The sequence below is a fragment of the Ahaetulla prasina genome, chromosome 3, assembly GCF_028640845.1.
Source record: "Ahaetulla prasina isolate Xishuangbanna chromosome 3, ASM2864084v1, whole genome shotgun sequence".
In the NCBI taxonomy this organism is placed as follows: domain Eukaryota; kingdom Metazoa; phylum Chordata; class Lepidosauria; order Squamata; family Colubridae; genus Ahaetulla; species Ahaetulla prasina.
In genome coordinates, this window is record NC_080541.1 from 220,291,617 (window position 1) to 220,316,758 (window position 25,142).

Genomic DNA, 25,142 nt, shown 5'->3' on the forward strand with positions numbered 1-25,142 from the left:
TCGTGTGAATAAAGCGTTGCGTGTTCGGTTGGTTCGGCGAAGGGTTAACAAGGAACGAGACCCGCCCTGCCCGGTGGGGGGAGTGGAGTGGGGGGCGGTCTCTGTCAATCAACGCCCCGAGTGGGAAGCAGAGCAGATTAACCGATCGCCTGCTTCTCTTCCTCCTCTACCTCCCCTTTCCAGCCACCCCCTCCCTCCCGGGTTCCGAGCGTTCCATTCTGGAACGCCGAGGATTTCCCAACGTTCGGAAGGAACGCCGGGCCGACCAATCAGCGTGCAAGAAGCCACGCCGGCTGCCGGCCTGGGTTGGAGAGCTGGTCTCTCGCGTTGTCCCATCCTCCTCGGTTTTTTTTCCCCCACGTGCCTTTCACTTTGATCTCGCCGTCGTCTTTCTGGCTCGCTCTTTTTTTTTTTTTTTCCTTTTTGGGCTCGTCTCTTTCGCTTTCCTTTCTTCCGCTGCCCATCGAAAGGCTAAATCCGCCTCCGCGGAGCCATGGCGGCTTGGATGAGAGCGGGGAAGGAGAAAGAAGAGCAAGCCGGCGAAGGGGAGGAAGAGGAGGAGGAAGAAGAAGAAGAGAAGGAGGAGGAGGAGGAAGAAGAAGAAGAGGACGGAGCGGGAGGGCTTTGGGAATACGATTCCACTTGGGAAGAGGACGAGGAAGAGGAGGAAGGGAAGCGGGAGGAGAAGAAGACGACAACGACCCGGGAAACGGCTTCTCAAGCCGCTAACCTGGAAGAAGCCAAAGCCCGGGAAAAGCACAGCTGGTGGCCGTCCAGCAGCCCCAAGTGGGCCTCCGCTAGCCAGGTGAGGGATTCCTCGGGAACAAAAGGGGGAAAAAAACAAAAAACAGGAGGCGATCGCACTTTACCTCCGGCTGGGCGTTACGATCCAGTTGCGCCCGATCCTAGGGTTGGGATCCTCAGCCGGCCAGGCATTCATGCCCCATAGCCGCCTCTGGATTTGACTTCACAGGTAGTCCTCGACTTACGGCCGCCTGCGAAGCGAAGCGCTGGTTCGGAGCAGGGATCTCCAACCTTGGCCACTTTAAGCCTGGCGGACTTCAACTCCCAGAATTCCCCAGCCAGCTTTTGCTGGCTGGGGAATTCTGGGAGTTGAAGTCCGCCAGGCTTAAAGTGGCCGAGGTTGGAGACCCCTGGTTCAGAGGATTTGAGATCCCTTCTACGACCTCGCTCTCCCGCCCTGGCGGTTAAAGGGGGAATCGCTGCGGTTGTTAAGGGAGTCAGCCGGTTATTAAGTGAATCCGGCTTCTCTTCCCCCCCCACCCCCCCTCCTTGACTTTGCTTGCCAAAGGGGATCCGTGTGACCTTGGGACTCTGCAGCGGTCATAAATATGAGTCGGTGGCCAAGCGTCGTGAGTTTTGAATCGCGTGACACCTACCCACCCCGTGGGGGGTGCTGCCACAGTCGTCCGTGTGAAAACAGGTCAGAAGAAGTCAGGTTTTTCGGCGCCGTTGTAACTTTGAGCGGTCACTAAGCAAACTGTTGTAACTCGAGGACTGCCGGTACGGTAATGCGCTGTCCGTGGGGCTGCCCTTGAAGGGGAGTCGGGTGCTTTAGCTCAGACTTCAATTCTGGGTGTTGAAGTCCTCCAGGCTTAAAGCGGCCAAGGTTGGAGACCCCTGCTTTAGCTGATGTAGGATGCACCGTAGCGGGACAGTTAGATATACAGACAGTCCTTGACTTACAACGGTCCCTTTAGTGACCGTTTTGAAGTTACAACAGCATTAAAAAATGACTTAGGGACGTTTTTCACACATCCGTTGCAGCATCCCCATGATCACATGATTTAACATTCCGATGCTTGACACCTGACTCATACTTAAGACGGTTGCAGTGTCCTGCGGTCACAGGATCCCCTTGGCAACATTTCTGACGAGCAAAGTCGATGGAGAAGCCGGATTGGTGTACACTACCTACAGTCGCATAAGGAGTCATTAAATGAGACCTATCTGTATTCACTATATTTAATCTAACCTCACTATGTCACAGAAGATGCTGTGGGTCAGCAAGCTCCAGGTAAGATTTGTTGGGTTGCGTATTTTTGATTGGGGAATAAAGAACAGTTGCAGGAACTGGATAGGTCTAGTTTACTGAAAAGAAGGACTAGGGGAGACATGATAGCAGTCTTCCAATATCTCAGGGGTTGCCACAAAGAAGAGGGAGTCGGGCTGTTCTCCAAAGCACCTGAGGGTAGAACAAGAAGCAATGGCTGGAAACTAATCAAGGAGAGAAGCAACTTAGAACTAAGGAGAAATTTCCTGACAGTGCGAACAATTAATCAGTGGAACAACTTGCCTCCAGAAGTTCTGGATGCTCCAACACTGGAAGTTTTGGAGAGGAGTTTGGACAATCATTTGTCTGGAATGGTATAGGGTTTCCTGCCTGAGTGGAGAATTGGACTAGACTAGAGGATCTCCGAGGTCCCTTCCAACTCTGTTATTCTGAGTCCCATAAATTTAATTGATGCATAAATGTGGGGTCCTTGGTGCTGTCTGAGCTTGGTGGTTTCTAATTCTGTACCATCAATGATCTTAGCTAATTGGGTAACGAAATACAGATAGTCCTCTACTTACAACAGTTCATTTAGTGACCCTTCAAAGTTATAATGGCACTGCAAAAAAAAGTGACATGGCTGTTTTTCACACCATCGTTGCAGCAACCCCCATGGTCCCATGATCAAAATTGGGATGCTTGGCATCTGACTCATATTTATGACAAGTTGCAGTGTCCCGGGGTCATGTGATCCCATTTTGTGACTTCCTGGCAAGCAAATTCAGTGGGGAAGCCGAATTCACTTAACAACCGTATTACTAACTTAAACAACTGCGATGATTCATTTAACGATTGTGGCAAGAAAAGTTGTAATATGGGGCAAAACTCAGTTAGCAATGGAAATTTGGGGCTCCATTCTGGCCATAAGTCGAGGACTGCCTGTATAGCATTTCTCACCATGTTTAGGAACAATTCAAAACAACAGTAAGTAGTCCTAAAACTAGTTGGCAGTCAAAATAATAATAATAATAACAACAACAACAACAACAACAATAATGAAAAATAATAATTCCTGCAAATAAGTTTTTTTTTTCCTTTCTGTTTCAGATAATTTTGTCTCTTTTCATGCAAAGATTTATGATTCAGGAAGAAAATTCAGGTTCCGTTTAGTTTAGGGAAATGGAAAGTAAAACTTGCAAAAAAAAAAAAAATCTAGCAAGGAGAAACAGAATTTAGTTTTGCCGGATGATTGAAGAAACGAAACTGAATACGCTTCCCTGGCAGATTTTATGAGTCAGAAGGCTGTAATCTGAACCGGTTTGGGCTAGTTATAAATGGCAAGCAGTGACTTCAGTTTCCTTGAATTAAGTAGTAAAAATAAATGAAATAAAAGACAACGGCTCCTGGGTAAAAGGTTTGAAATGCTATTCTGTAAGAACTAAGCTGAGCAAAATCATGGGGTCTCCTGAGTTTTTGGCCTCTCTGGGATGCTTATGATAATTTTATGATGGATGTATTTTTACAATGACTATGATCATGATTTATCACTTATAGCTTTTATGTACACTGAGAGCTTATGCACCGAAGATCAATTCTATTCTTATTCTATTCCTTATTTCTGTTCTATTTATTTTGTTCTATTCTATTTTATTTTTATTCTAATAGAATAGAATAACAGAGTTGGAAGGGACCTTGGAGGTCTTCTAGTCCAAACCCCTGCTCAGGCAGGAAACCCTATATCACTTTAGACAAATGGTTGTCCAATCTCTTTTTAAAATCTTCCAGTGTTGGAGCATCCACAACTTCTGGAGGCAAGTTGTTCCACTGAATAATTATCGTATCAGGAAATTCCTTTTTAGTTTTAGGTTATAAGAAGCAACGGATGGAAACTAATCAAGGAGAGAAAGAAGCAACTTAGAACTAAGGAGAAATTTCCTGACAGTCAGAACAATGAACCAGTGGAACAACTTGCCTCCAGAAGTTGTGAATGCGCCAATACTGGAAGCTTTTAAGAAGATGCTGGATAACCATTTGTCTGAAATGGTATAGGGTTTGCTGCCTGAGCAGGGGGTTCGACTAGAAGACCTCCAAGGACCCTTCCAACTATTCTGTTCTGTTCTGTTTTGTTCATTTTAAAAGTGTGTTTTCTCTTCAGGAGAAGAGAAAACCAGGCCTTTCAACTGGAGGAGTTAAAAAATGGAAGGTAGGAAAATTCTCTTCGGGGACGGGAGAGGCATGATTTTTAATCAGTTCTGCTGGTTGTTGGAAGTTTACTTCTCATATTCAGAAACCTAAAGGTGAGCGAAGCCAGAAAGGATACACGGTTCGTTGGAATACAGGTAGTCCTCGACTTACGACCACAGTTGGGCCCAGACTTTCCATTGCTAAGCCAGGTGGTTGTTAAGTGAGTCACATCCCAGTTTTAAAACACTTTTGCCGTGGCTATTAAACAAATCACTACGGTTCTTAAGTGAACCATGGGGAAGGTCGTAAATGTGATCAGGTGACCCCAGGATGCTGCAACAGTTGTAAATACAGATAGTCCTTGACTTACAACTGTTCGTTTAGTGACCGTTCAAAGTTACAGCGGCGCTGCAAAAATAGTGACTTATGGACCCCCCCCCCTTTTTTTTTTTTTTCACTTATGATCGTTGCAGCATATCCCCCTGGTCACATGATCAAAATATGGACACTTGGCAACTGGTTCATATTTATGACGGTCGCAGTGTCTCGGGGTCATGTGATCCCCTTTTGCGACCTTCTGACAACCAAAGCCAATGGGGGAAGCCAGGTTCTCTTAACCACCTTGTTAGTAACTGAACAGCTGCAGTGATTCACTTAGGAACACTGTCAAGAAAGGTCGTAAAACGGGGCAAAGCTCAATTAACAAATGTCTCGTTTAACAACAGCAATTCTGGGCACAATTGTGGTCATACGTCCAGGATTACCTATACAGGTAGATTTGCAAAGTGCCTGAATTTTGCTCTCGTGACCATGGGAACATTGCAACGGTCGTAAATGTAAGGACCGGTGGTAAGTAGCTGTTTTCAGTGCTAACATAACAACAAATGAATGGTTGTAAGTCAAGGACTATCAGTATTACCTCTTTGCAGCCTTGACCAACAAACAAACTCTTTTAGAGCACATGATGGATAGTGGGCTAAATGAAGCATATGATAAATATTCAGATTAATGACATATATACTGCCTTTGAACTCTGGTGCTGGAGAAGACTCCTGTGAGAACCTTGGACTGCAAGGCGAACAAACAAGTCAGTCCTAGAGGAGATCAACCCTGCCTGCTCTTTAGAAGGCTAGATCCTGAAGTGGAAACTCAAATACTTTGGCCACCTAATGAGAAGGAAGGACTCACTGGAGAAGAGCCTAATGCTGGGAAAGATTGAGGGCAAAAGAAGAAAGGGACGACAGAGAACGAGGTGGCTGGATGGAGTCACTGAAGCAGTAGGTGTGAGTTAAATGAACTCCGGAGGATGGTAGAGGACAGGAAGGTCTGGAGGAACGTTGTCCATGGGGTCGCGATGGGTCAGACATGACTTCGCAACTAACAACAACAAATACCAGTTTTTGACTACACAGTGCGTGTAAACACCACACTGAGCTAAGATGGAATAAAACAACAATATGACCGGGGGGTGGGTGGGGGAATCACACTATGACCGATGAATAAAAGTAGGAAGAATTATGACAAGACCTTCTATTATCAAAACTGCCCTCAAACAATTCAAGGTCTCCCTGCATTGTGTTCTAAACTTGAAACTACATTCTGTACAAAGATTGATGAAAACGAGCTGGCTGGCGTCTAATGCTTTTAACAAACAATGCATATGACATTAGGCTGAGTATCCATCATGTCGTTCGTTAAGTCCATTATTCATCGTGTGCACTAAAAGAAGTCAATTGTTGGCCATGCATGCAAAAGAGGTCAGATTTCGATCCAACGAAATCCGGATATGTAGGCTCGCCCTTGGTTTTTGAATATCCAAAATATTTCTCCTACAACCAAACTTGTAAGAATATACAAAATATATGAAGAGCAGTGTTTTTCAGCCTTAGCAATTAGAAGATGGGTGGACTTCAACTCTGGCTGGGAAATTGTGGGAGTTGAAGTCCATGTTGTTGTTAGTTGCGAAGTCGTGTCCGACCCATCGCGACCCCATGGACAATGTTCCTCCAGGCCTTCCTATCCTCTACCATCCCCCAGAGTCCATTGAAGCTCACACCGACTGCTTCAATGACTCCATCTAGCCACCTCGTTCTCTGTCATCCTGTTCTTCTTTTGCCTTCAATTGTTCCCAGCATTAGGCTCTTCTCCAGTGAGTCTTTCCTTCTCATTAGGTGGCCAAAGTATTTGAGTTTTCTCTTCAGGAGTTGGCCTTCTAAAGAGCAGTCAGGGTTGATCTCCTCTAGGACTGACCGGTTGGATCGCCTTGCAGTCCAAGGGACTCGCAGGAGTTCTTCTCCAGTACCAGAATTCAAAGGCCTCAATTCTTTGGCGCTCAGGTTTTCTTATGGTTCAACTTTCACAGCCATACACTCCAACTGGGAAAACCATAGTGTTGTATCTTCAGCTCCCGAGCCTGGCCTCCTGGCAGAGAGTGACTCAGAGAGTGAGGGGGAAGAGCCGACAGGGCTTCCTTCTGCAGGATCTTCCTCTCTGGCTCCGCTCCAGGTCCCAGAGGCAGGCCAGGTGGAGGAGATGACGAGGCCTCTTTCTCCCACACCTTCCCCCTCCCAGGCAACGCCTTAAGACCCAGCTGCTGACAATCAGTCCTGGTTAAATCCCAGGTATTGCAGAAAGGAGAGGCAGGAACAACAAAAGAAGGGGTGGGGCAGGCCTAGAGAGTGCTGAGTCACGGAGCCACACCCCACAGGGTATAAAAGCAGGAAGAACTGCTCTTTAGCTTCTTGTGACGGACTGGAAACTTTGGCAGCAATATTTCGAGACTAAGAAATTTATTTATTTATTTATTTATTTATTATTTCGATTTTTATACCGCCCTTCTCCCGAAGGACTCAGGGCGGTGTACAGCCAGATTATAAAAAACAATACAATATACAGATTAAAACAGAAAGTTAAAATAACATATTCTATAAATGGCCGAAAATTTAAAACCGTCAAATTGAACCCATAAAATTCATAAAATACCCCAATTAAAATTATTTAAAATTCAAAAAGTTTAAAAAATTTAGGCCAGTCCCGCTTGGATAGACAAGTGCGTTTTCAATTCACGGTGAAAGGTCCGAAGGTCAGGTATTTGGCGTAAACCAGGGGGAAGCTCGTTCCAGAGAGTAGGAGCCCCCACAGAGAAGGATCTTCCCCTGGGGGCCGCCAGCTGACATTGTTTGGCGGACGGCACCCTGAGAAGTCCCTCTCTGTGTGAGCGTACGGGTCGGTGGGAGGCATAAGGTAACAGCAGGCGGTCCCGTAAGTACCCGGGCCCTAAGCCATGGAGTGCTTTAAAGGTAGTAACCAACACCTTGAAGCACACCCAAAAGACCACAGGTAGCCAGTGCAGACTGCGCAGGAGCGGTGTTACACGGGAGCAACATATGGCTCCCTCGATCACCCACGCAGCTGCATTCTGAACTAACTGAAGCCTCCGAGTGCACTTCAAGGGTAGCCCCATGTATCCAAACGAGAAGTGACAAGAGCGTGAGTGACCGTGCATAAGGCATCCCGGTCAAGAAAGGGGCGCAACTGGCGAACCAAGCGGACCTGGTAAAAAGCTCTCCTGGAGACGGCCGCCAAATTGGCTTCTGGATTTATGTTTATTTCTGAACTCTTGGTTGCTCCAGCAACAAACTGCAGCTACGCTGGCTTCTGAGGAGATAAGAGAACTTGGCAGGCAATCGCAGGTTCGTTGCCAGAACTGATATCTGTCGTAGGAATAAATTCAGTGGTGAAATCCAAATTCTTTTACTACCGGTTCTGTGGGCTTGGCTTAGTGGGTGTGGTGTAGCTTGGTGGGTGTGGCAGGGGAAGGATACTGCAAAATCCCCATTCCCTCCCCACTCCTGGGGGAAGGATATTGTAAAATTTCCATTCCCACCCCACTCAGGCCAGCCAGAGGTGGTATTTGCTGGTGCTCCAAACTACTTAAAATTTCCGCTACCGGTTCTGTAGAACCTGTCAGAACCTGCTGGATTTCACCCTTGAATAAATTGCTGGCAGATATAGTCAGCTTGCGTGTCTTCTTGGTTGTGGTTGTGGGGGGAACAGAACACATAGCTTTGACTATATGCACTTTTGTTGGCAGGGTGATGTCTCTGCTTGTTAGTATGCTGTCTAGATTTGCCATAGCTTTCCTTCCCAGGAGCAAGTGTCTTTTAATTTCTTGGCTGCAGTCCCCATCTGCGGTGATCTCGGAGCCCAGGAAGTCCATCTTCAAAATGCCGAAGTTGAGAAACACTGCTATAGAGAATAAAGTACAATCTGCAGACCCCAAAGGTCATGAAATTAATATGGGTGCATTGTCCAGTGTCTCTTCACCCAGGCTAGTCTAGAAATCTGGCATGGCCCAGGAGCGTTGGAATTAAACTGCCTAAGCAATATGACTCAAGCATATTGACTGATGTTATGCGTTGATGTGAGAGTGTGGGTGTGCTTTTATGCACACCTGATAGGGAGACTCAAGAGTCTGATTTATCACTGAAGTAAAGTCTAAATCAAGTTTGTTTGGCTTTCCGGCAGTTCCAAATTGTGCCACCTGATTGGTAGGTTAGCCTTGGCGCAATTCTACACCAGGGGTCTCCAAACTTGGCAACGTTAAGACTTGTGGTGTTCAACTCTCAGAATTCCCCAATCATCATGGCTGGCTGAGGAATTCTGGCAGTTGAAGACCGAAAGTTGCCACGTTTGTGGTCTCTATTCTACACAAAAGTACTGATTTAAATGTTCCTCAGTTCCAGTGATTCTGGACATTTTACAAAAATATAATCAGTTGAGATAGATAGATAGACAGACAGACAGACAGACAGACAGACAGACAGATACCGTAGATAGATACCGTAGATAGGTAGGTAGGTATGTAGATAGATACCGTAGATAGATACCATAGATAGATAGGTAGGTAGATAGATAGATAGATAGATAGATAGATAGATAGATAGATAGATAGATAGATAGATAGGGATGGATGGATGGATGGATGGATGGATGGATGGATGGATGGATGGATGGATGGATGGAATGATAGAGGGAGAGGGAGAGAGATACCGTAGGTACGTAGATGATAGATAGATAGACAGACAGACAGATACCATAGATAGATAGATAGATAGATAGATAGATAGATAGATAGATAGATAGATAGATAGATAGATAGATAGATAGATAGATACTGTAGATAGGTAGGTAGGTAGATAGATGATAGGTAGGTAGGTAGGTAGGTAGGTAGGTAGGTAGGTAGGTAGGTAGGTAGGTAGATAGATAGATAGATAGATAGATAGATAGATAGATAGATAGATAGATAGATAGATAGATAGATAGATAGATATGGATGGATGGATGGATGGATGGATGAAATGATAGGGAGAGGGAGAGAGATACCGTAGATAGATAGATAGATAGACAGACAGACAGACAGACAGACAGACAGACAGACAGATAGATAGATAGATAGATAGATAGATAGATAGATAGATAGATAGATAGATAGATAGATAGATAGATAGATAGATAGATAGATAGATAGATAGATAGATAGATAGATACCGTAGATAGGTAGGTAGGTAGGTAGATACCGTAGATAGATACCATAGATAGGTAGGTTGATAGATGATAGATAGATAGATAGATAGGCAGGCAGGCAGACAGACAGACAGACAGATACTGGAGAGAGAGAGAGAGGTGGGTGGGTGGGTGGATGGATGGGGGGGAGAGAGAGAGAGACACACTGATAAGAAATAATAAAAAAAGTGGTCAATCTCTTTAAATGATCTAAAATACAAGGTAGAATTTTGAGTATTTTCCTAAACCAAAATAAAAAGAGTCTGTCTCAACTCAGCATGTGGCAATAAAATTAGAAGGGAAACAATATTTTCACTATATACAACTTCCAGAGGAAAAGTGAGATGGCAGAATGTCACTATAATCAAAGGAAATTATAATCAGCCACACTTTCTTTTGCAGTTGTTTGGCAAAGAGGCCTTATGTAAGATGTAGACTTTAAAAATAACGCTCTTTTGTTGTCTCTCTCTTTTTTTTTAATTAGAGCATAAATAGGCGTAACTGGGACGCAGCCAGAGATATGCAGAAATATAGACATCATTACCCGGTAAGATTTTTCTGTGCATTATGGTTACATTGATTGAGTTTTCACCTAGAGGGTTGTAATAGAAATTTGGGTTAAAATGCCTGCTAATTATTATTTTTGCTTTGACCTGATTTTTCCCCTTGCTTACATACCACCCTGATTTGCAGTTATTCAAGTTGGGAGTCATAAACTTTAAAAAAAATAATCTTGTGTTTGCTTTTTCTGATACAACTTGAGCATCAGAATAGAGAGAGTCCTTGTATTGGGACCCACGAAGCTATTCGGGGTACGTAAAAGGAGTAACTTGTTAAGAATGGGACAAGCAAAGGTTTATGGGTGGTTAATAGTCCTTAAGAACTCCTGATCCTGGGTTTAATTGTGAATGGATTAATAATATCCTCTGATCATCTGCCTTCCACCTCTCCTTCCCTCTCTCTCTCTTTTATCTTCCAGGGATTGGAAGAAACTGAGGTCAATGAGGAAGAAATGTGGAATCTGAGCTTTTACAAAAATGAGATTAATTTTTTACCCCGGGGTAAGGCTTTTGAAACGGCTTGGTTTTCGAAGGGGAAGGGGAAGGATCATAATTGGATCTTCCTGTTGGCTTTTGACATAGCAATATATTGCATTTAGTTAAAGGCTTTCCTTGCGTGCTTCTTCCCTCCCTCCCTCCCTCCCTTTCTTCCTTCTTTTTCCTGTCTGTTCCTTCTTTTCCTCTATCCCCTTCCTTTCTTGTTTGCTTCCCTCCTTTCTGTTCTGACCTGGGCTTTTCCCCCCAAAAAAAGCACAAAGCAGAATCCTGGTCACGGACAAAACCCCTTTCATTAAACAGACATTGAATTCCTCTCATTCACCTTCAGCAAAGTCTTTCAAGGGAGAATTTACAGTCACAGACCTTATCTGACTTGGGGAGCTGCCAGGCCGATATCTTCAAAACTCGGCAAGGAGTCTCGGAGAGTCACAAATCAATTAGGCGAACTAATTGTCTCCTGCAAACTCCCCTCCCCTTTCGCACCTCTCTTATTCCCTCTGGGAGGGGCCATTCATCATCCACCTGTGGCCTTACTCCCAAGTCGACCATTGTGCTTTAGCTGTTCCCTTCATCTGGCAACTCTGCACATGCGCACACTGGGAACAGGCTCCAGCTGTTCGTCTGCCTCACTGATGTCTGACTCCGAAGGCAGCTGATAACTGGCATCCAGCCCTGGCCCCCTCTCTGCCTCTGACGCAGAGCCCTCATCAGAGCCTTCCCCACTGGCCCATGTTCCTCTCCAACCTCCTCACTGTCCAATCTGGCGGGCCACCACACTTTCTTTCCTCTCCTCTTGACTTAACAACAGTTCGTATTGTGACTGTGCGAAGTTACAACAGCACTGGAAAAAAAATGACTTATTGTTTTCATACTTAACAATCATGGCAGCATTCCCACGTGTTCTGTTCTTTAGAACAAGGCACACCTCAAACGGGGCTTGGCAACACAAACTTTATTAACAAATTAACCAACAGAGGAAAACAGCATTCGCAACAAAACCCCCGAGAAGAAGCTGTCTGACAGCTGCTTAAATAGTCGGCTGTCAGGCAGACGGAACCAATGAGGACTCTCCAATCTCCCGCCTCTTTATTAGCTCGCGCCCCAGCCAATCAGAAAACCCCTGTAACAGCTCCGGCTGTAAGCGGTCGTAACCGCGAGGACATAACACCACAGTCATCTGATCAAAATTTGGACGCTTGGCAACTGGTCTGTATTTATGACCTTCTGAGAAGCAAAGACAATGGGGAAGCCAGATTCACTTAACAACCGTGTTGCTAACTTAATAACTGCAATGACTCGCTTAACAACGATAGCAAGAAAGGTCGGGAAAATGGGGCAAAATTCACTGAACAACTGTCTCGCTTAGCAAAATAAAATTTTGGTCTAATTGTGGTTGTAAGTCAAGGGTCACTTGAGCCAGAGCTAGAACTCAGAGCGTAATTTTCTTCCCCTCTTTCACACCTGCACAACTTTTCTTTCTGTAATTAGAAAACAAACGATTAGAAATAATTGCACCTGACAGTGTTCCCTCCGAGTGTTGGTGGTTCAAGTGAGTTTTGCCAAAAGGTTTTTAAATCTCATTTGGCCTTCTAAAGTCAGCATGGCAGCAATAGAAAATAATTGCGGTAAGCCAAATTCCTAGGCTAAATTTGCCCTTATTTGGAGGGAGCATTGAACTTCTAAGGGGAAATGACGCCTGGCAAGGCTTCTGCGGTAAATTCCATACCAAGAGTTGTAAAACCAAGATCTCATTTGAATTTCTCTTATGTAAGTGGTCCTCGACTTAGATTCACAATTGCTGTGGTTCGCCAGAGGCCAGCGGAGTTGGTGGCAGACTCGGACAGTGAGGAGGTTGGGGAGGAATATGGGCCAGTCCTGGAGTCTGGGGAAGGCTCTGATGAGTGCTCTGCGTTGGAGGCAGAAGGAGGGCCAGGGCCGTCTGACAGTTGACAGCTTCCGTCAGAGTCAGACATCTGTGAGGCAGACGAACAGCTGGAGCCTGTGCACAGAGTTGCCAGACGAAGGGAACAGCTAAAGAACAAGGGTCAACTTGGGAGTAAGGCCACAGGTGGATGATGAATGGCCCCTCCCAGAGGGTATAAAAGAGGAGCAAAAAGGGAGTGCAGTTTGCAGGAGACAATTAGTTTGCCTAATTCATTTGTGACTCTCTGAGACTCCTTGCCAAGTTTAGAAGATATCGGCCTGGCAGCTCTTTAAGCCAGATAAGGTCTGTGACTATAAATTCTCCCTTGAAAGACTTTGCTGAGTGTGAATGAGAGGAATTCCGAGTAACTTAATAAAAAGGGATTTTTGTCGGGACAAGGAATCTGCTTCATGCTGTTGGGAAGCCTGGGTCAGAACAGAAGCGAGCGTCAGAAAGAAACTCAAAATAATCCCACCTTCATTTTGCTTAGCGTCAAGACAGAAATTTGGATAGGATTTCACAATGCTACAAGAAAGTGCCATTTCTAGAATAGCTGTAACAGGTGGGCAATTAATTTTCCTAAGGGGGCCACATCAGAAACCGTGATTGCTGTGAAGGTCCGAACCAATAAAGCCATGAAGGTGTGTAGGAATGCACACATGCATATATGTAAATTTACATATATGTAAATTTATATGTAAAAGATAGGCTCAAGATACAGAAGGATCTTGACAGACTTGAACATTGGGTGCTAACTAACAAAATGAAATTCAACAGTGAAAAAAGTAAGGTTCTACATTTAGGCAAAAAAAACAAAATGCACAGGATATGTGATACCTTGCTCAATAGTAGTAATTGTGAGAGGGATCTTGGAGTCCTAGTGGACAACCATTTAGATATGAGCCAGCAGTGTGCAGCAGCTGCCAAAAAAGCCAACACAGTTCTGGGCTGCATAAACAGAGGGATAGAATCAAGATCACGTGAAGTGTTAGTGCCACTTTATAATGCCTCGGTAAGGCCACACTTGGAATATTGCATCCAGTTTTGGTCGCCACGATGTAAAAAAGATGTTGAGACTCTAGAAAGAGTGCAGAGAAGAGCAACAAAGATGATTAAGAGACTGGAGGCTAAAACATCTGAAGAACGGTTGCAGGAACTGGGTATGTCTGGTTTAATGAAAAGGACTAGGGGTGACATGATAGCAGTGTTCCAATATCTCGGGTTGCCACAAAGAAGAGGGAGTCGGGCTGTTCTCCAAAGCACCTGAGGGTAGAACAAGAAGCAACAGGCAGAAACTGATCAAGGAGAGAAGCAACTTAGAACTAAGGAGAAATTTCCTGACAGTTAGAACAATCAATCAGTGGAACAACTTGCCTCCAGAAGTTGTGAATGCTCCAACACTGGAAATTTTTAAGAAAATGTTGAATAACCATTTGTCTGAAATGGTGTAGAGTTTCCTGCCTGGGCAGGGGGTTGGACTATAAGACCTCCAAGGTCCCTTCCAACTCTGTTATTATGTTATGTTATTTCAAATTGGGGGGGGAAATCGTGCCTTCAAAATAAAAGCAATCCATGCAGGCCACACAGAGAGAACCAAAGGGCCATACCTGGCCTGGGGCCCTTAAAATGCCCAGAACTCCCCAATAGAATTTGCTTTTTGACCTGATCTGCCTTTGAATGGCTGACAAAATCAGAGTGGTCCATCAGTCAAAGAAAAGATGATTCTTTCATAACGTAAGTTATGTCTAGTCTTTGAGTTACAACCATTCATTCAGGGACGATTCAAAGTTACTACGGCGCTGAACAAAAATGGCTGATGACCAGTTCTCACACTTACGACCGTTGCGACATCCCCATGGTCACGTCATCAAAATTCGGAGGCTCATAGTTGTGCAGGGTTGCTGGGGCCGCGCGATCCCCCTTTGCTCTGACCAGCAAAGCCCATGGGGAAACCAGATTCCCTTAACCATGTTATTGACGTAACCTCTGCAGTGATTCACTTAAGAACGGTGGCAAGAAAGATCATAAAAAAGGGGGGGGAAGCAAAACTCAGCTGTCTTGCTTAGCGGGTTCAGTTGCGGTTGTAAGTTGAGGACTCCCCGCGTTTTGTAAGTTGAGGACTCCCCATTTTGTAACCCATCTTAACATTTCTACTCCTTCCTCCTCCTCCACAGTCATTCATAATCCGTGCCTTTTTCCTTTCCTGTTTCTTTCAAGGTCTGTACATCGACGATCTCCTTGAGACGTGGCAAGATAACTACAGTGTTTTGGAAGAAAACCATTCATATATTCAGTGGTAAAGTTATGCACTTTCATTTAAGTACATAATGGGGCCAGAAGACGTCTTAGAAATAAAAAAAAAATCGCCAGAAGCTGGCACGTAGCTTGTATGACGTGTAAGTTTTCCCAGCTAAAGGTACTCCTCGACTTACGACCAGAATTTCCATTGCTAGCAACGCGGTTGCTAACTGAGTCACGGACCGATTTTACAATCTTTTTTGCCACAGTTCTTAAGTGAACTACGTGGTCGTTAAGTAAATCTGGCTTCCCCATTGGCTTTATTCTGACGAAGGTCGCAAAAGGGTATCACATGACTCCAGGACACTGCAACCGTCAAAAACGTGAGTCATTTGCTAGGTGTGTGAATTTTGATCACGTGACACCCCCCCATCCCACCCCACCAGGGACACTGCAAGGATCGTAAGTGTGAAAAACGGCCGTCGGTCCATTTTTAGTGCTGTTGTAATTTCAAATGGTCACTAAATAAATTGCTAGAAGCTGAGAACCACCTTTAAAGCTCATTCCAATTGGTGCTTTTTATGTTGCAATATTTTTAAAATGTTTTAATGCAAACATTCATTGGCAATTACCCCATTAAAAGTTTCAGTCATAAGTCACCTTTTTTAGTGCCGTTGTAGCTTCGGACAGTCTCTAAGCAAACTGTTGAGGACTATCTTGCTCAATAGTAGTAACTGTAAGAGGGATCGTTCTGGGCTTCATAAACAGAGGGATAGAATCAAGATCACATGAAATGTTAATACCACTTTATAATGCCTTGGTAAGGCCACACTTGGAATATTGCATTCAGTTTTGGTCGCCACGATGTAAAAAAGATGTTGAGACTCTAGAAAGAGTGCAGAGAAGAGCAACGAAGATGATTAGAGGACTGGAGGCTAAAACATATGGAGAACGGTTGCAGGAACTGGGTATGTCTGGTTTAGTGAAAAGAAGGACTAGGGAAAACATGATAGCAGTGTTCCAATATCTCAGGGGTTGCCACAAAGAAGAGGGAGTCAAACTATTCTCCAAAGCACCTGAGGACAGGATAAGAAGCAATGGGTGGAAATTAATAAAGGAGAGAAGCAACTTAGAACTAAGGAGAAATTTCCTGACAGTGAGAACAATTAATGAGTGTAACAACTTGCCTGCAGAAGTTGTGAATGCTCCAACACTGGAAATCTTTAAGAAAATGTTGGATAGCCATTTGTCTGAAATGGTGTAGGGTTTCCTGCGTGGGTAGGGGGTTGGACTAGAAGACCTTCAAGGTCCCTTCCAACTCTGCTATTATGTTATGTTAAATCTGACTAAAATAAGGTTTATGTGCAAAATAGCAACTTTTGCCATTTTGATTCCAACAGCAGACTGAACCCAATGGGTGTAAAAAGTCTTTACTTCGTTTAGGTAAATGCAAAGTTTCTATGATCAAGAAGATATTTTGCACTTCCTTAGCTCTTTCAAATAGCTGCTGCCCACTCAGATTTCAAAGCATCAAACGAAGTTTTTAATGAGCTCCATTTTGCTGCCATGCATTTTATAGAATAGAATAGAATAGAATAGAATAGAATAGAATAGAATAGAATAGAATAGAATAGAATAGAATAGAATAACAGAGTTGGGAGGGATCTTGGAGGTCTTCTAGTCCAACCCCCGGCTTAGGCAGCAAATCTTACACCACTTCAGACAAATAGTTATCCAACATTTTTTTAAAAACTTCCAGTGTTGGAGCATTCACAACTTCTGGAGGCCAGTTGTTCCACTGATTAATTGTTCTGTCAGGAAATTTCTCCTTAGTTCTAAGTTGCTTTTCTCCTTGATTAGTTTCCATCCATTCCTTCTTTTTCCTACCTTCAGGTCCTTTGGAGAATAGCTGGATTTCCTCTTCTTTGTGGCAACCCCTGAGATATTGAAACACTGCTATCATGTCTCCCCGGTCCTTCTATTTATTAAACTAGACATACCCAGTTCTTGCCACTGTTCTTCATATGCTTTAGCCTCCAGTCTCCTAATCTTCTTTGTTGCTCTTCTCTGTACTCTTTCTAGAGTCTCCACATCTTTAAAATGAGTGTTTCTTTCTGATATTTTGTTTTAAAAAAACATCTGACCAGCAAATGTTTTGTTCCTTCCAGGCTGTTTCCTTTGCGTGAACCAGGGATGAATTTTCATGCCAAACGGCTTACGCGCCAAGAAATTGAGGTAGGAAGATCTTTTCTCGTTTTTATAATATCCCATCTCATCCATGAAATTGAAGTTTTGATGCTTCGTCTGATTTATCCACAGTATTTAGCCCAGCTGTGAGCGTCACATTTTGGAAGTCATTAATACCTTTTACCGATTTTTAAAATGTACCAGAACGAGGGAGTAGGATATGATTTAGGCTGAGAATTTAGGAGAAACATTTTTTCCACGATCCAATCGGGGTCAGTCCAGAAGGTTTTTTTGGCCAAACGTTTCCTTCCTTCTTCAAAATTTTTCTTTTTTTCTTTTTTCTTTTCCATAATAATTCCCACAATTTGACCAGTGTACAATACAATCACTTATCCAACAATCGATCCTATACTCAAATTATGCTCAATCCGGGCTGCTCGACCGCCACTCCCTCCCTTAATCCTTTCTACCCTTCTCATCCTTCTTCGACTTTCCCCACCATCCTTCTCCTCGCTTTTCTACTTCCCCACCTCTTTCCCACTTCTCACTACCATCCTTTCTAACCCTCTATCTTCTCCTTCTTCTTCTCCTCCTATCCTTTCTTCTCCCTCCCTTCTTTCCTACCTACCTGCCTGCCTACCTACTTTCTTCCTTCTTTACTCCTCTTTCCTTACCCTTTCCCTTCAGGAGTGGTTACCGAGCAGTCCTGACTTTACACCATTCCAACTTGTTTAATTCTACCATTATTCCTGTACAATGGCAACCAATCAATTTATAATCTTCCCCTCCCCCCCTGGCCATTCCCCCCCCCCGAGACTTCCCAGAACAGAATACAGGGTATTGTAACTAACAAACATAATCTAAAATATAACATAAAACATATTCCACTTCACACCATCACACTATCAATTCCCTTCTTTCTTAAACTAATACATAGCAATTCCTAACTTCACTCAAAAACTAATTGATATTTTTTAATCTGATACTTATTTTGAATATAATCAATCCACTTTCTCCATTCCAAAATATATTTTTCTTGTGTAAAGTTTTTTTGATCTGTTCTTTCCCTGAATGAAGCAATACAGGTTGTCCCCAATTTACGACCCCAGTTGAGCCTAAAATTTCTGTTGCTGAGTGAAACCTTGGTTAAGTGACTTTTGCCCCATTTGGCAACCGTTCTTACCGCCGTTGTTAAGTGAATCGCTGCAATTGTTAAGTCAGGAACACGGCTGTTAAGTGAATCCGGCTTCCTCATTGACTTTGCTGGTCAGAAGGTCACAAAAGGGGATCACGTGACCCCAGGACACTGCAACCGTCATAAATACCGGTAGTCCTCAAGTTACAACTGCAATTGAGCCCAAAATTTATGTTGCGAAGGGAGAATTTTTTATTTAAAGTGGCTTGTACCCCATTTTATGACTTTTCTTGCCACAGTTGTTAAGTGAATCACTGCAGTTGTTAAATTACTAACAGGGTTGTTAAGTGAATCTGGCTTCCCCATTGATTTTGTTCATCAGAAGGTCGCAAAAGGCGATCACGTGACCCTGGGACATTGCAACCGTCATAAATGTGAGTCAGTTGTCAAGCATCCGAATATAAATCACATGACCATGGGGATGCTGCAACAGTCGTAAGTATGAAAAATGATCATAAGTCACTTTGGCCAGTGCCGTTCCAACTTCAAACAGTCACTAAGCGAACTGTTGTAAACAGAACTACCTGTTGTGTCTTGCCCGCCCTCAGAGCAGCCGGGGCCTTCTTACCTGCTCCCCAACACTGAGGAATGTATGCCTTCCGGCCCAAGTCCTGGCTCCATGCCCCCACAAACTGCAGAAGAAGGAGCATCTCCCTGCCCCAGCCCTGACTCCATGCCCAAGCAAACGGAGCAGCTAGACCCCTCCCCCTCCTCCTCCTCCACAGCAGGTGAGCCTGAGGAGGGTTTACTCCCAAGAACAGCTGATTGGAGTGACCCTCGCATCAGAAGATTGGAGAGGCGGAGGCAACAGAGGGAAGGGAGGGGCAGGCCTTAATGAGTGCTGAGTCATGGAGCCACACCCCATGGCCTATATAAAGGAGCTACTTTCTGGCAGTCTCTGAGTCAGGCAAAGTCGAACTTATCTTGCTGAAGTCACTTACTGGTCTCCTGCCTGCTCTGAGGACTTTGCTAGGACTTTGGGCAGAGCTGCAGAGGCAAGCCTGATTCGGATTTCCCGGACCCAGCCGTCAGCGGAGGAGTGGGACACGACACTACCTGTATATGCAGTTGCCAAGCGTCTGAATTTTGATCACATGATCATGGGGATGCAACGGTCATAAGTGTGAAAAATGGTCATAAGTCACTTTGATCAGTGCCATTGTAACTTGAAACAGTCACTAAATGGATCGTTGTAAGTCAAGGACCGCCTGCAAAGGCAATTCTAGTTAGCGCCTTTTATATTGCAATACTTTAGAATTGAAATTTAGAAAAGGGGACGCGGTGGCTCAGTGGCTAAGATACTGAGCTTGTCGATTGAAAGGTTGGCAGTTCAGCGGTTCGAATCCCTAGCTGCATAACGGCGCGAGCTCCCGTTATTTGTCCCAGCTTCTGCCAACCTAGCAGTTCGAAAGCACGTAAAAAATGCAAGTAGAAAAATAAGGACCACCTTTGGTGGGAAGGTAACAGCATTCCATGAGCCTTTGGCGTTGAGTCATGCCGGCCACATGACCACAGAGACGTCTTTGGACAGCGCTGGCTCTTCAGCTTTGAAACAGAGATGAGCACCGCCCCCTAGAATCGGGAACGGCTAGCGTATATGTGCAAGGGGAACCTTTACCTTTACCTTACTTTAGAATAAAGGTTTATCGCAAACTTTCATTGGCAATTATGCCATTAAAAGTTACATCCACCCATTAAATTGTAGAAATATAATGCCAAAGAGCAACAGAGATGAAATAGCAAGATAGAATTGGGGTGGATGATGGGGTAGGGACGTGGTGGCACAGTGGTTAGAGTGCAGTACTGCAGGCTTCGTTTGCTGACTGCCGGCTGCCAGCAGTTTGGCAGTTCGAATCTCACCAGTCTCAAGGTTGACTCAGCCTCCCATCCTTCCGAGGTCGGTAAAATGAGGACCCAGATTGTTGGGGGCAACGTGCTGATTCTGTAAACCGCTTAGAGAGGGCTGTAAAGCGGTATATAACTGCTATGCTATTACTAGTGCTAGATACTTGACACGATATTTTCTCATATGCCTAAATGTACTAGGGAGTGGTGATTTGATATCTGATATCTTCTTTGACATCTCAGGCCTTCAAAAAAACTAAAGAAGTCATGGAGAGGTTCATCCGGGCTTATAAACTCATGTTGAAATTTTATGGCATCAAGTTAATCGATGAGGAAACGGGAGAATTGAGTAAAGCGGAAAACTGGTGTGAGCGATTCGGGAATCTCAACCGGTGAGTTTCTTCAGAGATTATATCTTGGCCTGCTTTGACCGGCATGCTCGGTTGGCGAGCTTCATAATGGGTACCGTGTCAGAATTGCTGTATATGAATTGAACCTGATGGTCAGCATAGGCTTGGATTATGGGGTCCTTGGTCCTCACTGAGCTTGGTTGTTTTCTTGCAGGCATTTCATCACCCAACTAGGAAACGTCATCAATGCTAGAAGGGAGTGGGTTTGCTCTTGTACATGTATCCCTGTTGGTGGGAGTGTCCTTGGCCATTCCTTGACTAGGCTGTTATTTGCTATTGGATCATTTTTCTACATTAGTATTTGTTTGATTTGTTTTTCATTTTTGTCCCAGTGTTAGTCTCGACGTCTCATGCTCATATGGGTATCGATTGCTGATAAGGAGGTTTTGTTCTTTCCTGTGGGGCTTTTTGATTGTCCCCTTTTGAGTGACATGTAGATGTTGTTCTATGTCAGAGTTTTTTGCAAAAATTGAATCCAGAAGCACACACAGATAACTGAATCAGCTGGATTCATTAACATTCATAATAACACAAGAAGTAAATTTACAATACCAACAGCAGATTCACAGTTTCCTTTCGGCTCAGATCAGCAGACAACTTCACACGCACAGAACTTCACAGCTCAGAGCTTAACATACACACACTGGTTTTCGTTTCTCTTTCTCTGCACAGAATCAGAAGCTGTAGACTAAGACACACCCTGTCTCGGCTCCCAGTTAGCTGACTTAGTTGCTGTGCCTATTCATTGGCTGACCTTGTTACTATGTCTTCTCAGTCATGAATATTATTTATTTATTTATTTATTATTTAAATTTATATACCGCCCTATCTCCCGAAGGACTCAGGGCGGTTTACAGGCATTTAAAAATAGATAAATACAGTCTAAAAACAATTAAAAAACTTATTCTAAAAGCCTAAATTAAAAATATGAAAATAAAACCCAATTTAAAACCCGTAAATTAAAATCTAGCTCAGTCCTGCGCAATTAAATAAGTATGTTTTAAGCTCGCGGCGGAAGGTCCGAAGGTCCGGAAGCTGGAAGTCCTGGGGTAGTTCGTTCCAGAGGGTGGGAGCCCCACAGAAGGCCCTTCCTGGGCGCCGCCAGACGACATTGCCTCGCTGGCGGCACCCTGAGGAGTCCCTCTCTGTGAGGCGCGGGTCGGTGAGAGGTATTCGGTAGCAGTAGGCGGTCCCGTAGATAACCCGGCCCTATGCCATGGAGCGCTTTAAAGGTGGTCACCAAAACCTTGAAGCGCACCCGGAAGGCCACAGGTAGCCAGTGCAGTCTGCGCAGGATGGGTGTTATACGGGAGCCACGAGGGGCTCCCTCTATCACCCGCGCAGCCGCATTCTGGACTAACTGTAGCCTCCGGATGCCCCTCAAGGGGAGCCCCATGTAGAGAGCATTGCAGTAATCCATGTAATCCAGTATTCTGACATTTTATGTGCCTATTGATGTCTGATTTATTTGAGTACCCGTTCTACTCCCTTCTAGCACTGATTAAGTTGTGTTGGTTTTTTTGGGGAGGTTGTCCGCAAAAGCATAGTAAAACATGGTCACACAATTGCAGGGTGCTGCAAATGTCCTTTAATTAATCAATTAATTAATTAATTTTTCATACTTCTTAACTGCCCATCTTCCTCAGAGAGGGGCTCTGGCCAATGTACAATTTGATCAATAAAATTAAGCCTTAAAAATGCAAGCTCACTTGTCGAATGTCTGACGTTCGGTCACATGACTACCTGAGGGGGGGGGAAGGCAGATGACCATTGGAACTTCAAATCCAGATCCTGAGTAGCCCTCCTCCCCTGATAGGCTGTCATAACTTTGCTAAACAACCGGTCGTAAGTCGAGAACTACCTGTAATACAACCCTTTAAATTCTGTTTTTCATATCTCAGCTGTACTTAACTGTCCTTCTCTTCCCCTCCCCACCCCCACATAACTTTGAATGGTTGCTAAGCAACTGGTCTTAAGATAAGGCCTACCTGTAATACAGATTTTAAATTCTATATTTTTATGGCTCAAAACGTACTTAATTGTCCTCTTTTTTTTCTCCCACATAATTTTGAAGGGTTGCTAAGCAACTGTTCATAAGTTGAGAACTGTCTGTAATAGTTGACGAATATATTTTATTTTTTCTTTATGTACACTGAGAGTATACGCACCAAAGACAAATTCCTTGTGTGTCCAATCACACTTGGCCGATAAAGAATTCTATTCTATTCTATTCTGTTCTATTCTATTCTATTCTATTCTGTTCTGTTCTGTTCTGTTCTATTCTATTCTCTACCTCTTGTCTGTTCTATTCTATTCTATTCTATTTATTCTAATACAATGTCTAAATTGTATTTAATTGTCCTTCTTTTTACCTCCACATCTTGTCATACTATTTTTTGTTGTTGTTCAGGTACAGCCATAACAATTTGCGGATCACTCGCATCCTGAAATGCTTGGGCGAGATGGGCTATGAGAACTACCAAGTGCAGCTGGTGAAGTTCTTCCTGTCAGAGACGCTGGTCCACCAGGTGCTGCCTCGGGTGCTGAGAAGCGTCTTGGACTACTTCATGTTCACCGTCCGAAACAAACCCAAACGAAGGGAGTTGGTCTATTTTGCCTGGCAACACTTCAAGCCAAAGCATGAATTTGTCTGGGGCCCTCACAAGAAACTCCGGAGGTTCAAACCTTCGTCCCTCAAGCTTCTGAATAACCCAGAAGAGCAAAAACACGCCAAGGAAGAAGAGGGAGAGGTTGTGGAGAAGGATGGTGTTGAGTCACCCCAAACCATCCTTCAGAGACTTACAGAAAAACCTGGGCAAGAGGAAGCTAGAGAAACTCTGGAAAAAGAGAAACGTGAGTTGTCAGAAGAGAGTTTTGTTCCTCACCATGATTTAGATACAGCAATACAACATGACCACATGGAGCAGCCTGTATCCAGCATTAGTGCCACGTTAAGCCTTTCAGACAGTAATCCTGTGCAGGACGAAGGTATCGGGAGGAGAACCAACTCTGTAGAAGATGGTGACCTGTTACAAGATGGGGAGGTTGTGGAACCTCAGTTGGAGCCTGCAGATGAATGTAAGACTTCCAAAAAAGAAAACCAATATCAACTTGCATTGGTGACGCCAGCTGAGGCAGAGAAGGAAGACAGCAAAGAAGTCCTAGAACCTTCCAGTTGTCCATTGGAAAGGCAGGACCATGCTGATGAGTGCGTGGGTGAAGTTGAGGGAGAAAGCCTCAAGGAATCCAAGAAAAGGAAGTTGGAGCTGAGCAGATTAAGTGGTGAAATCCCTGGGGCCTCTAAAAGCCCCAGTGATATTGAAAGGATCTCCCATAATCTTGGCGAGGTAGTCATTACGAAGGAGGAAGTTAGCGTCTTGGCCCCCGAAGGTGGCAATGAGGACTTCCCCGATGGGAAGGAAATTGAATCCCTTGATACGGTGATCAAGAAACGGAAAGTAGACGTTGTACCCAAAGGTGGCTCTTCGGACGTGGGTTGTGAGGTGATCCCATCCGAGGACCAAGGAGCAAGCTGTAGCACTCCTGAAGTTAAGGAGAAAGATCCTGCCTGCCAAGAAGAAACCAAAATGGCGGCTGATCCTTCTGTAGACACTCTGACAGGACACAAGGCTGGAGGGGTGGATGTGTTGGTTGATTCCAACAAGAATGACCTCCCTGGAGATGGCTGTCTGCTGGAGAAAGTGAATGAACGAGAAGCTACCGCTCCAACAGAAAGTGAGGTCCCTTGGTTGTCTGAACCCATAACAGCTCATGAAAGGGGTGTAAGAAACAATGCAGAATGGAAAGAGCAGGACCTTGAAGAAACATCTGATGGTCCCCTAGAAAGGAATGAAATCTGCAAAATAAAGGAACATGAAGACACCACAGCTGGACCAGAAGAAGAGTAGTCCTATCCCAGATGGGATGAAGCTGTCCTAGAAATACAGAACGCGGGATGTATCTTTTCAGAAGCAGATCAAAATAACCCGTTGCTTGGTTTGTGGTCTGGTATCTCCAGGTTTTTTATAAACATGACACCTAGTTGACACCGAAGGGTAAATCTTTGGGGTGACAGGTTACCTCGGTTGGTTGGTAACTTGCGCATCTGATTATCCCGTTTCTAGAAGTCTTTTATCTTTTAATTAATTGCCAGAGAGCTGTGTTCTTTTTTAACAGAAAACACTCAGCTGTTCGGTACAAGGTATGCCACCTTGATAGGTGTGTTTTCCAAGGTTTACTAGATGAGCCACAAGAATGTCATTTGCTAAATTAAGTTTGTGTTTGTTAAATAAAGAACTTTAACTTTTGGAGGTGACGTTTCTGGTTTCTTATTAAGGAAAGGGAGAAGGAATGAATTAAACCAGGGGTCTCCAACCTTGGCAAGTTTAAGACTTGTGGACTTCAACTCCCAGAATTCCTCAGCCAGCTTTGTAGACTTCAACTTCCAGAATTTCTAAGCCAGCTTTGTAGACTTCAACTTCCAGAATTTCTCAGCCAGCTTTGTAGACTTCAACTCCCAGAA

General features: G+C 44.3%; 1 protein-coding gene across 2 annotated transcripts; it reads left to right on the forward strand.

Annotated features, from left to right (window-relative positions):
* The first annotated feature begins 106 nt into the window (after positions 1-106).
* On the forward strand, positions 107-24,927 carry OGFR (opioid growth factor receptor). 2 transcript variants are annotated; one of them, XM_058178006.1, is made up of 8 exons: positions 107-805; positions 4,170-4,217; positions 10,248-10,310; positions 10,743-10,824; positions 14,963-15,041; positions 17,152-17,218; positions 20,454-20,602; positions 23,031-24,927. In XM_058178006.1, the coding sequence occupies exons 1-8, from the start codon at positions 494-496 to the stop codon at positions 24,526-24,528; spliced, it is 2,298 nt and encodes a 765-aa protein (XP_058033989.1). In that variant the 5' UTR covers positions 107-493; the 3' UTR covers positions 24,529-24,927. The 2 variants fall into 2 exon arrangements, with proteins under 2 accessions (XP_058033989.1, XP_058033990.1); XM_058178007.1 differs by lacking the exon at positions 4,170-4,217.
* Positions 24,928-25,142: the final 215 nt, after the last annotated feature.

What these genes read in the sequence shown, in the direction of transcription:
- OGFR (XM_058178006.1), top strand. Translation starts at nt 494, where the DNA reads ATGGCGGCTTGGATGAGAGCGGGGAAGGAGAAAGAAGAGCAAGCCGGC. An exon ending in AATATAGACATCATTACCCG is followed by an intron (nt 10,311 to 10,742) that starts GTAAGATTTTTC and finishes TTTATCTTCCAG; the next exon opens with GGATTGGAAGAAACTGAGGT. An exon ending in AACCATTCATATATTCAGTG is followed by an intron (nt 15,042 to 17,151) that starts GTAAAGTTATGC and finishes TGTTCCTTCCAG; the next exon opens with GCTGTTTCCTTTGCGTGAAC.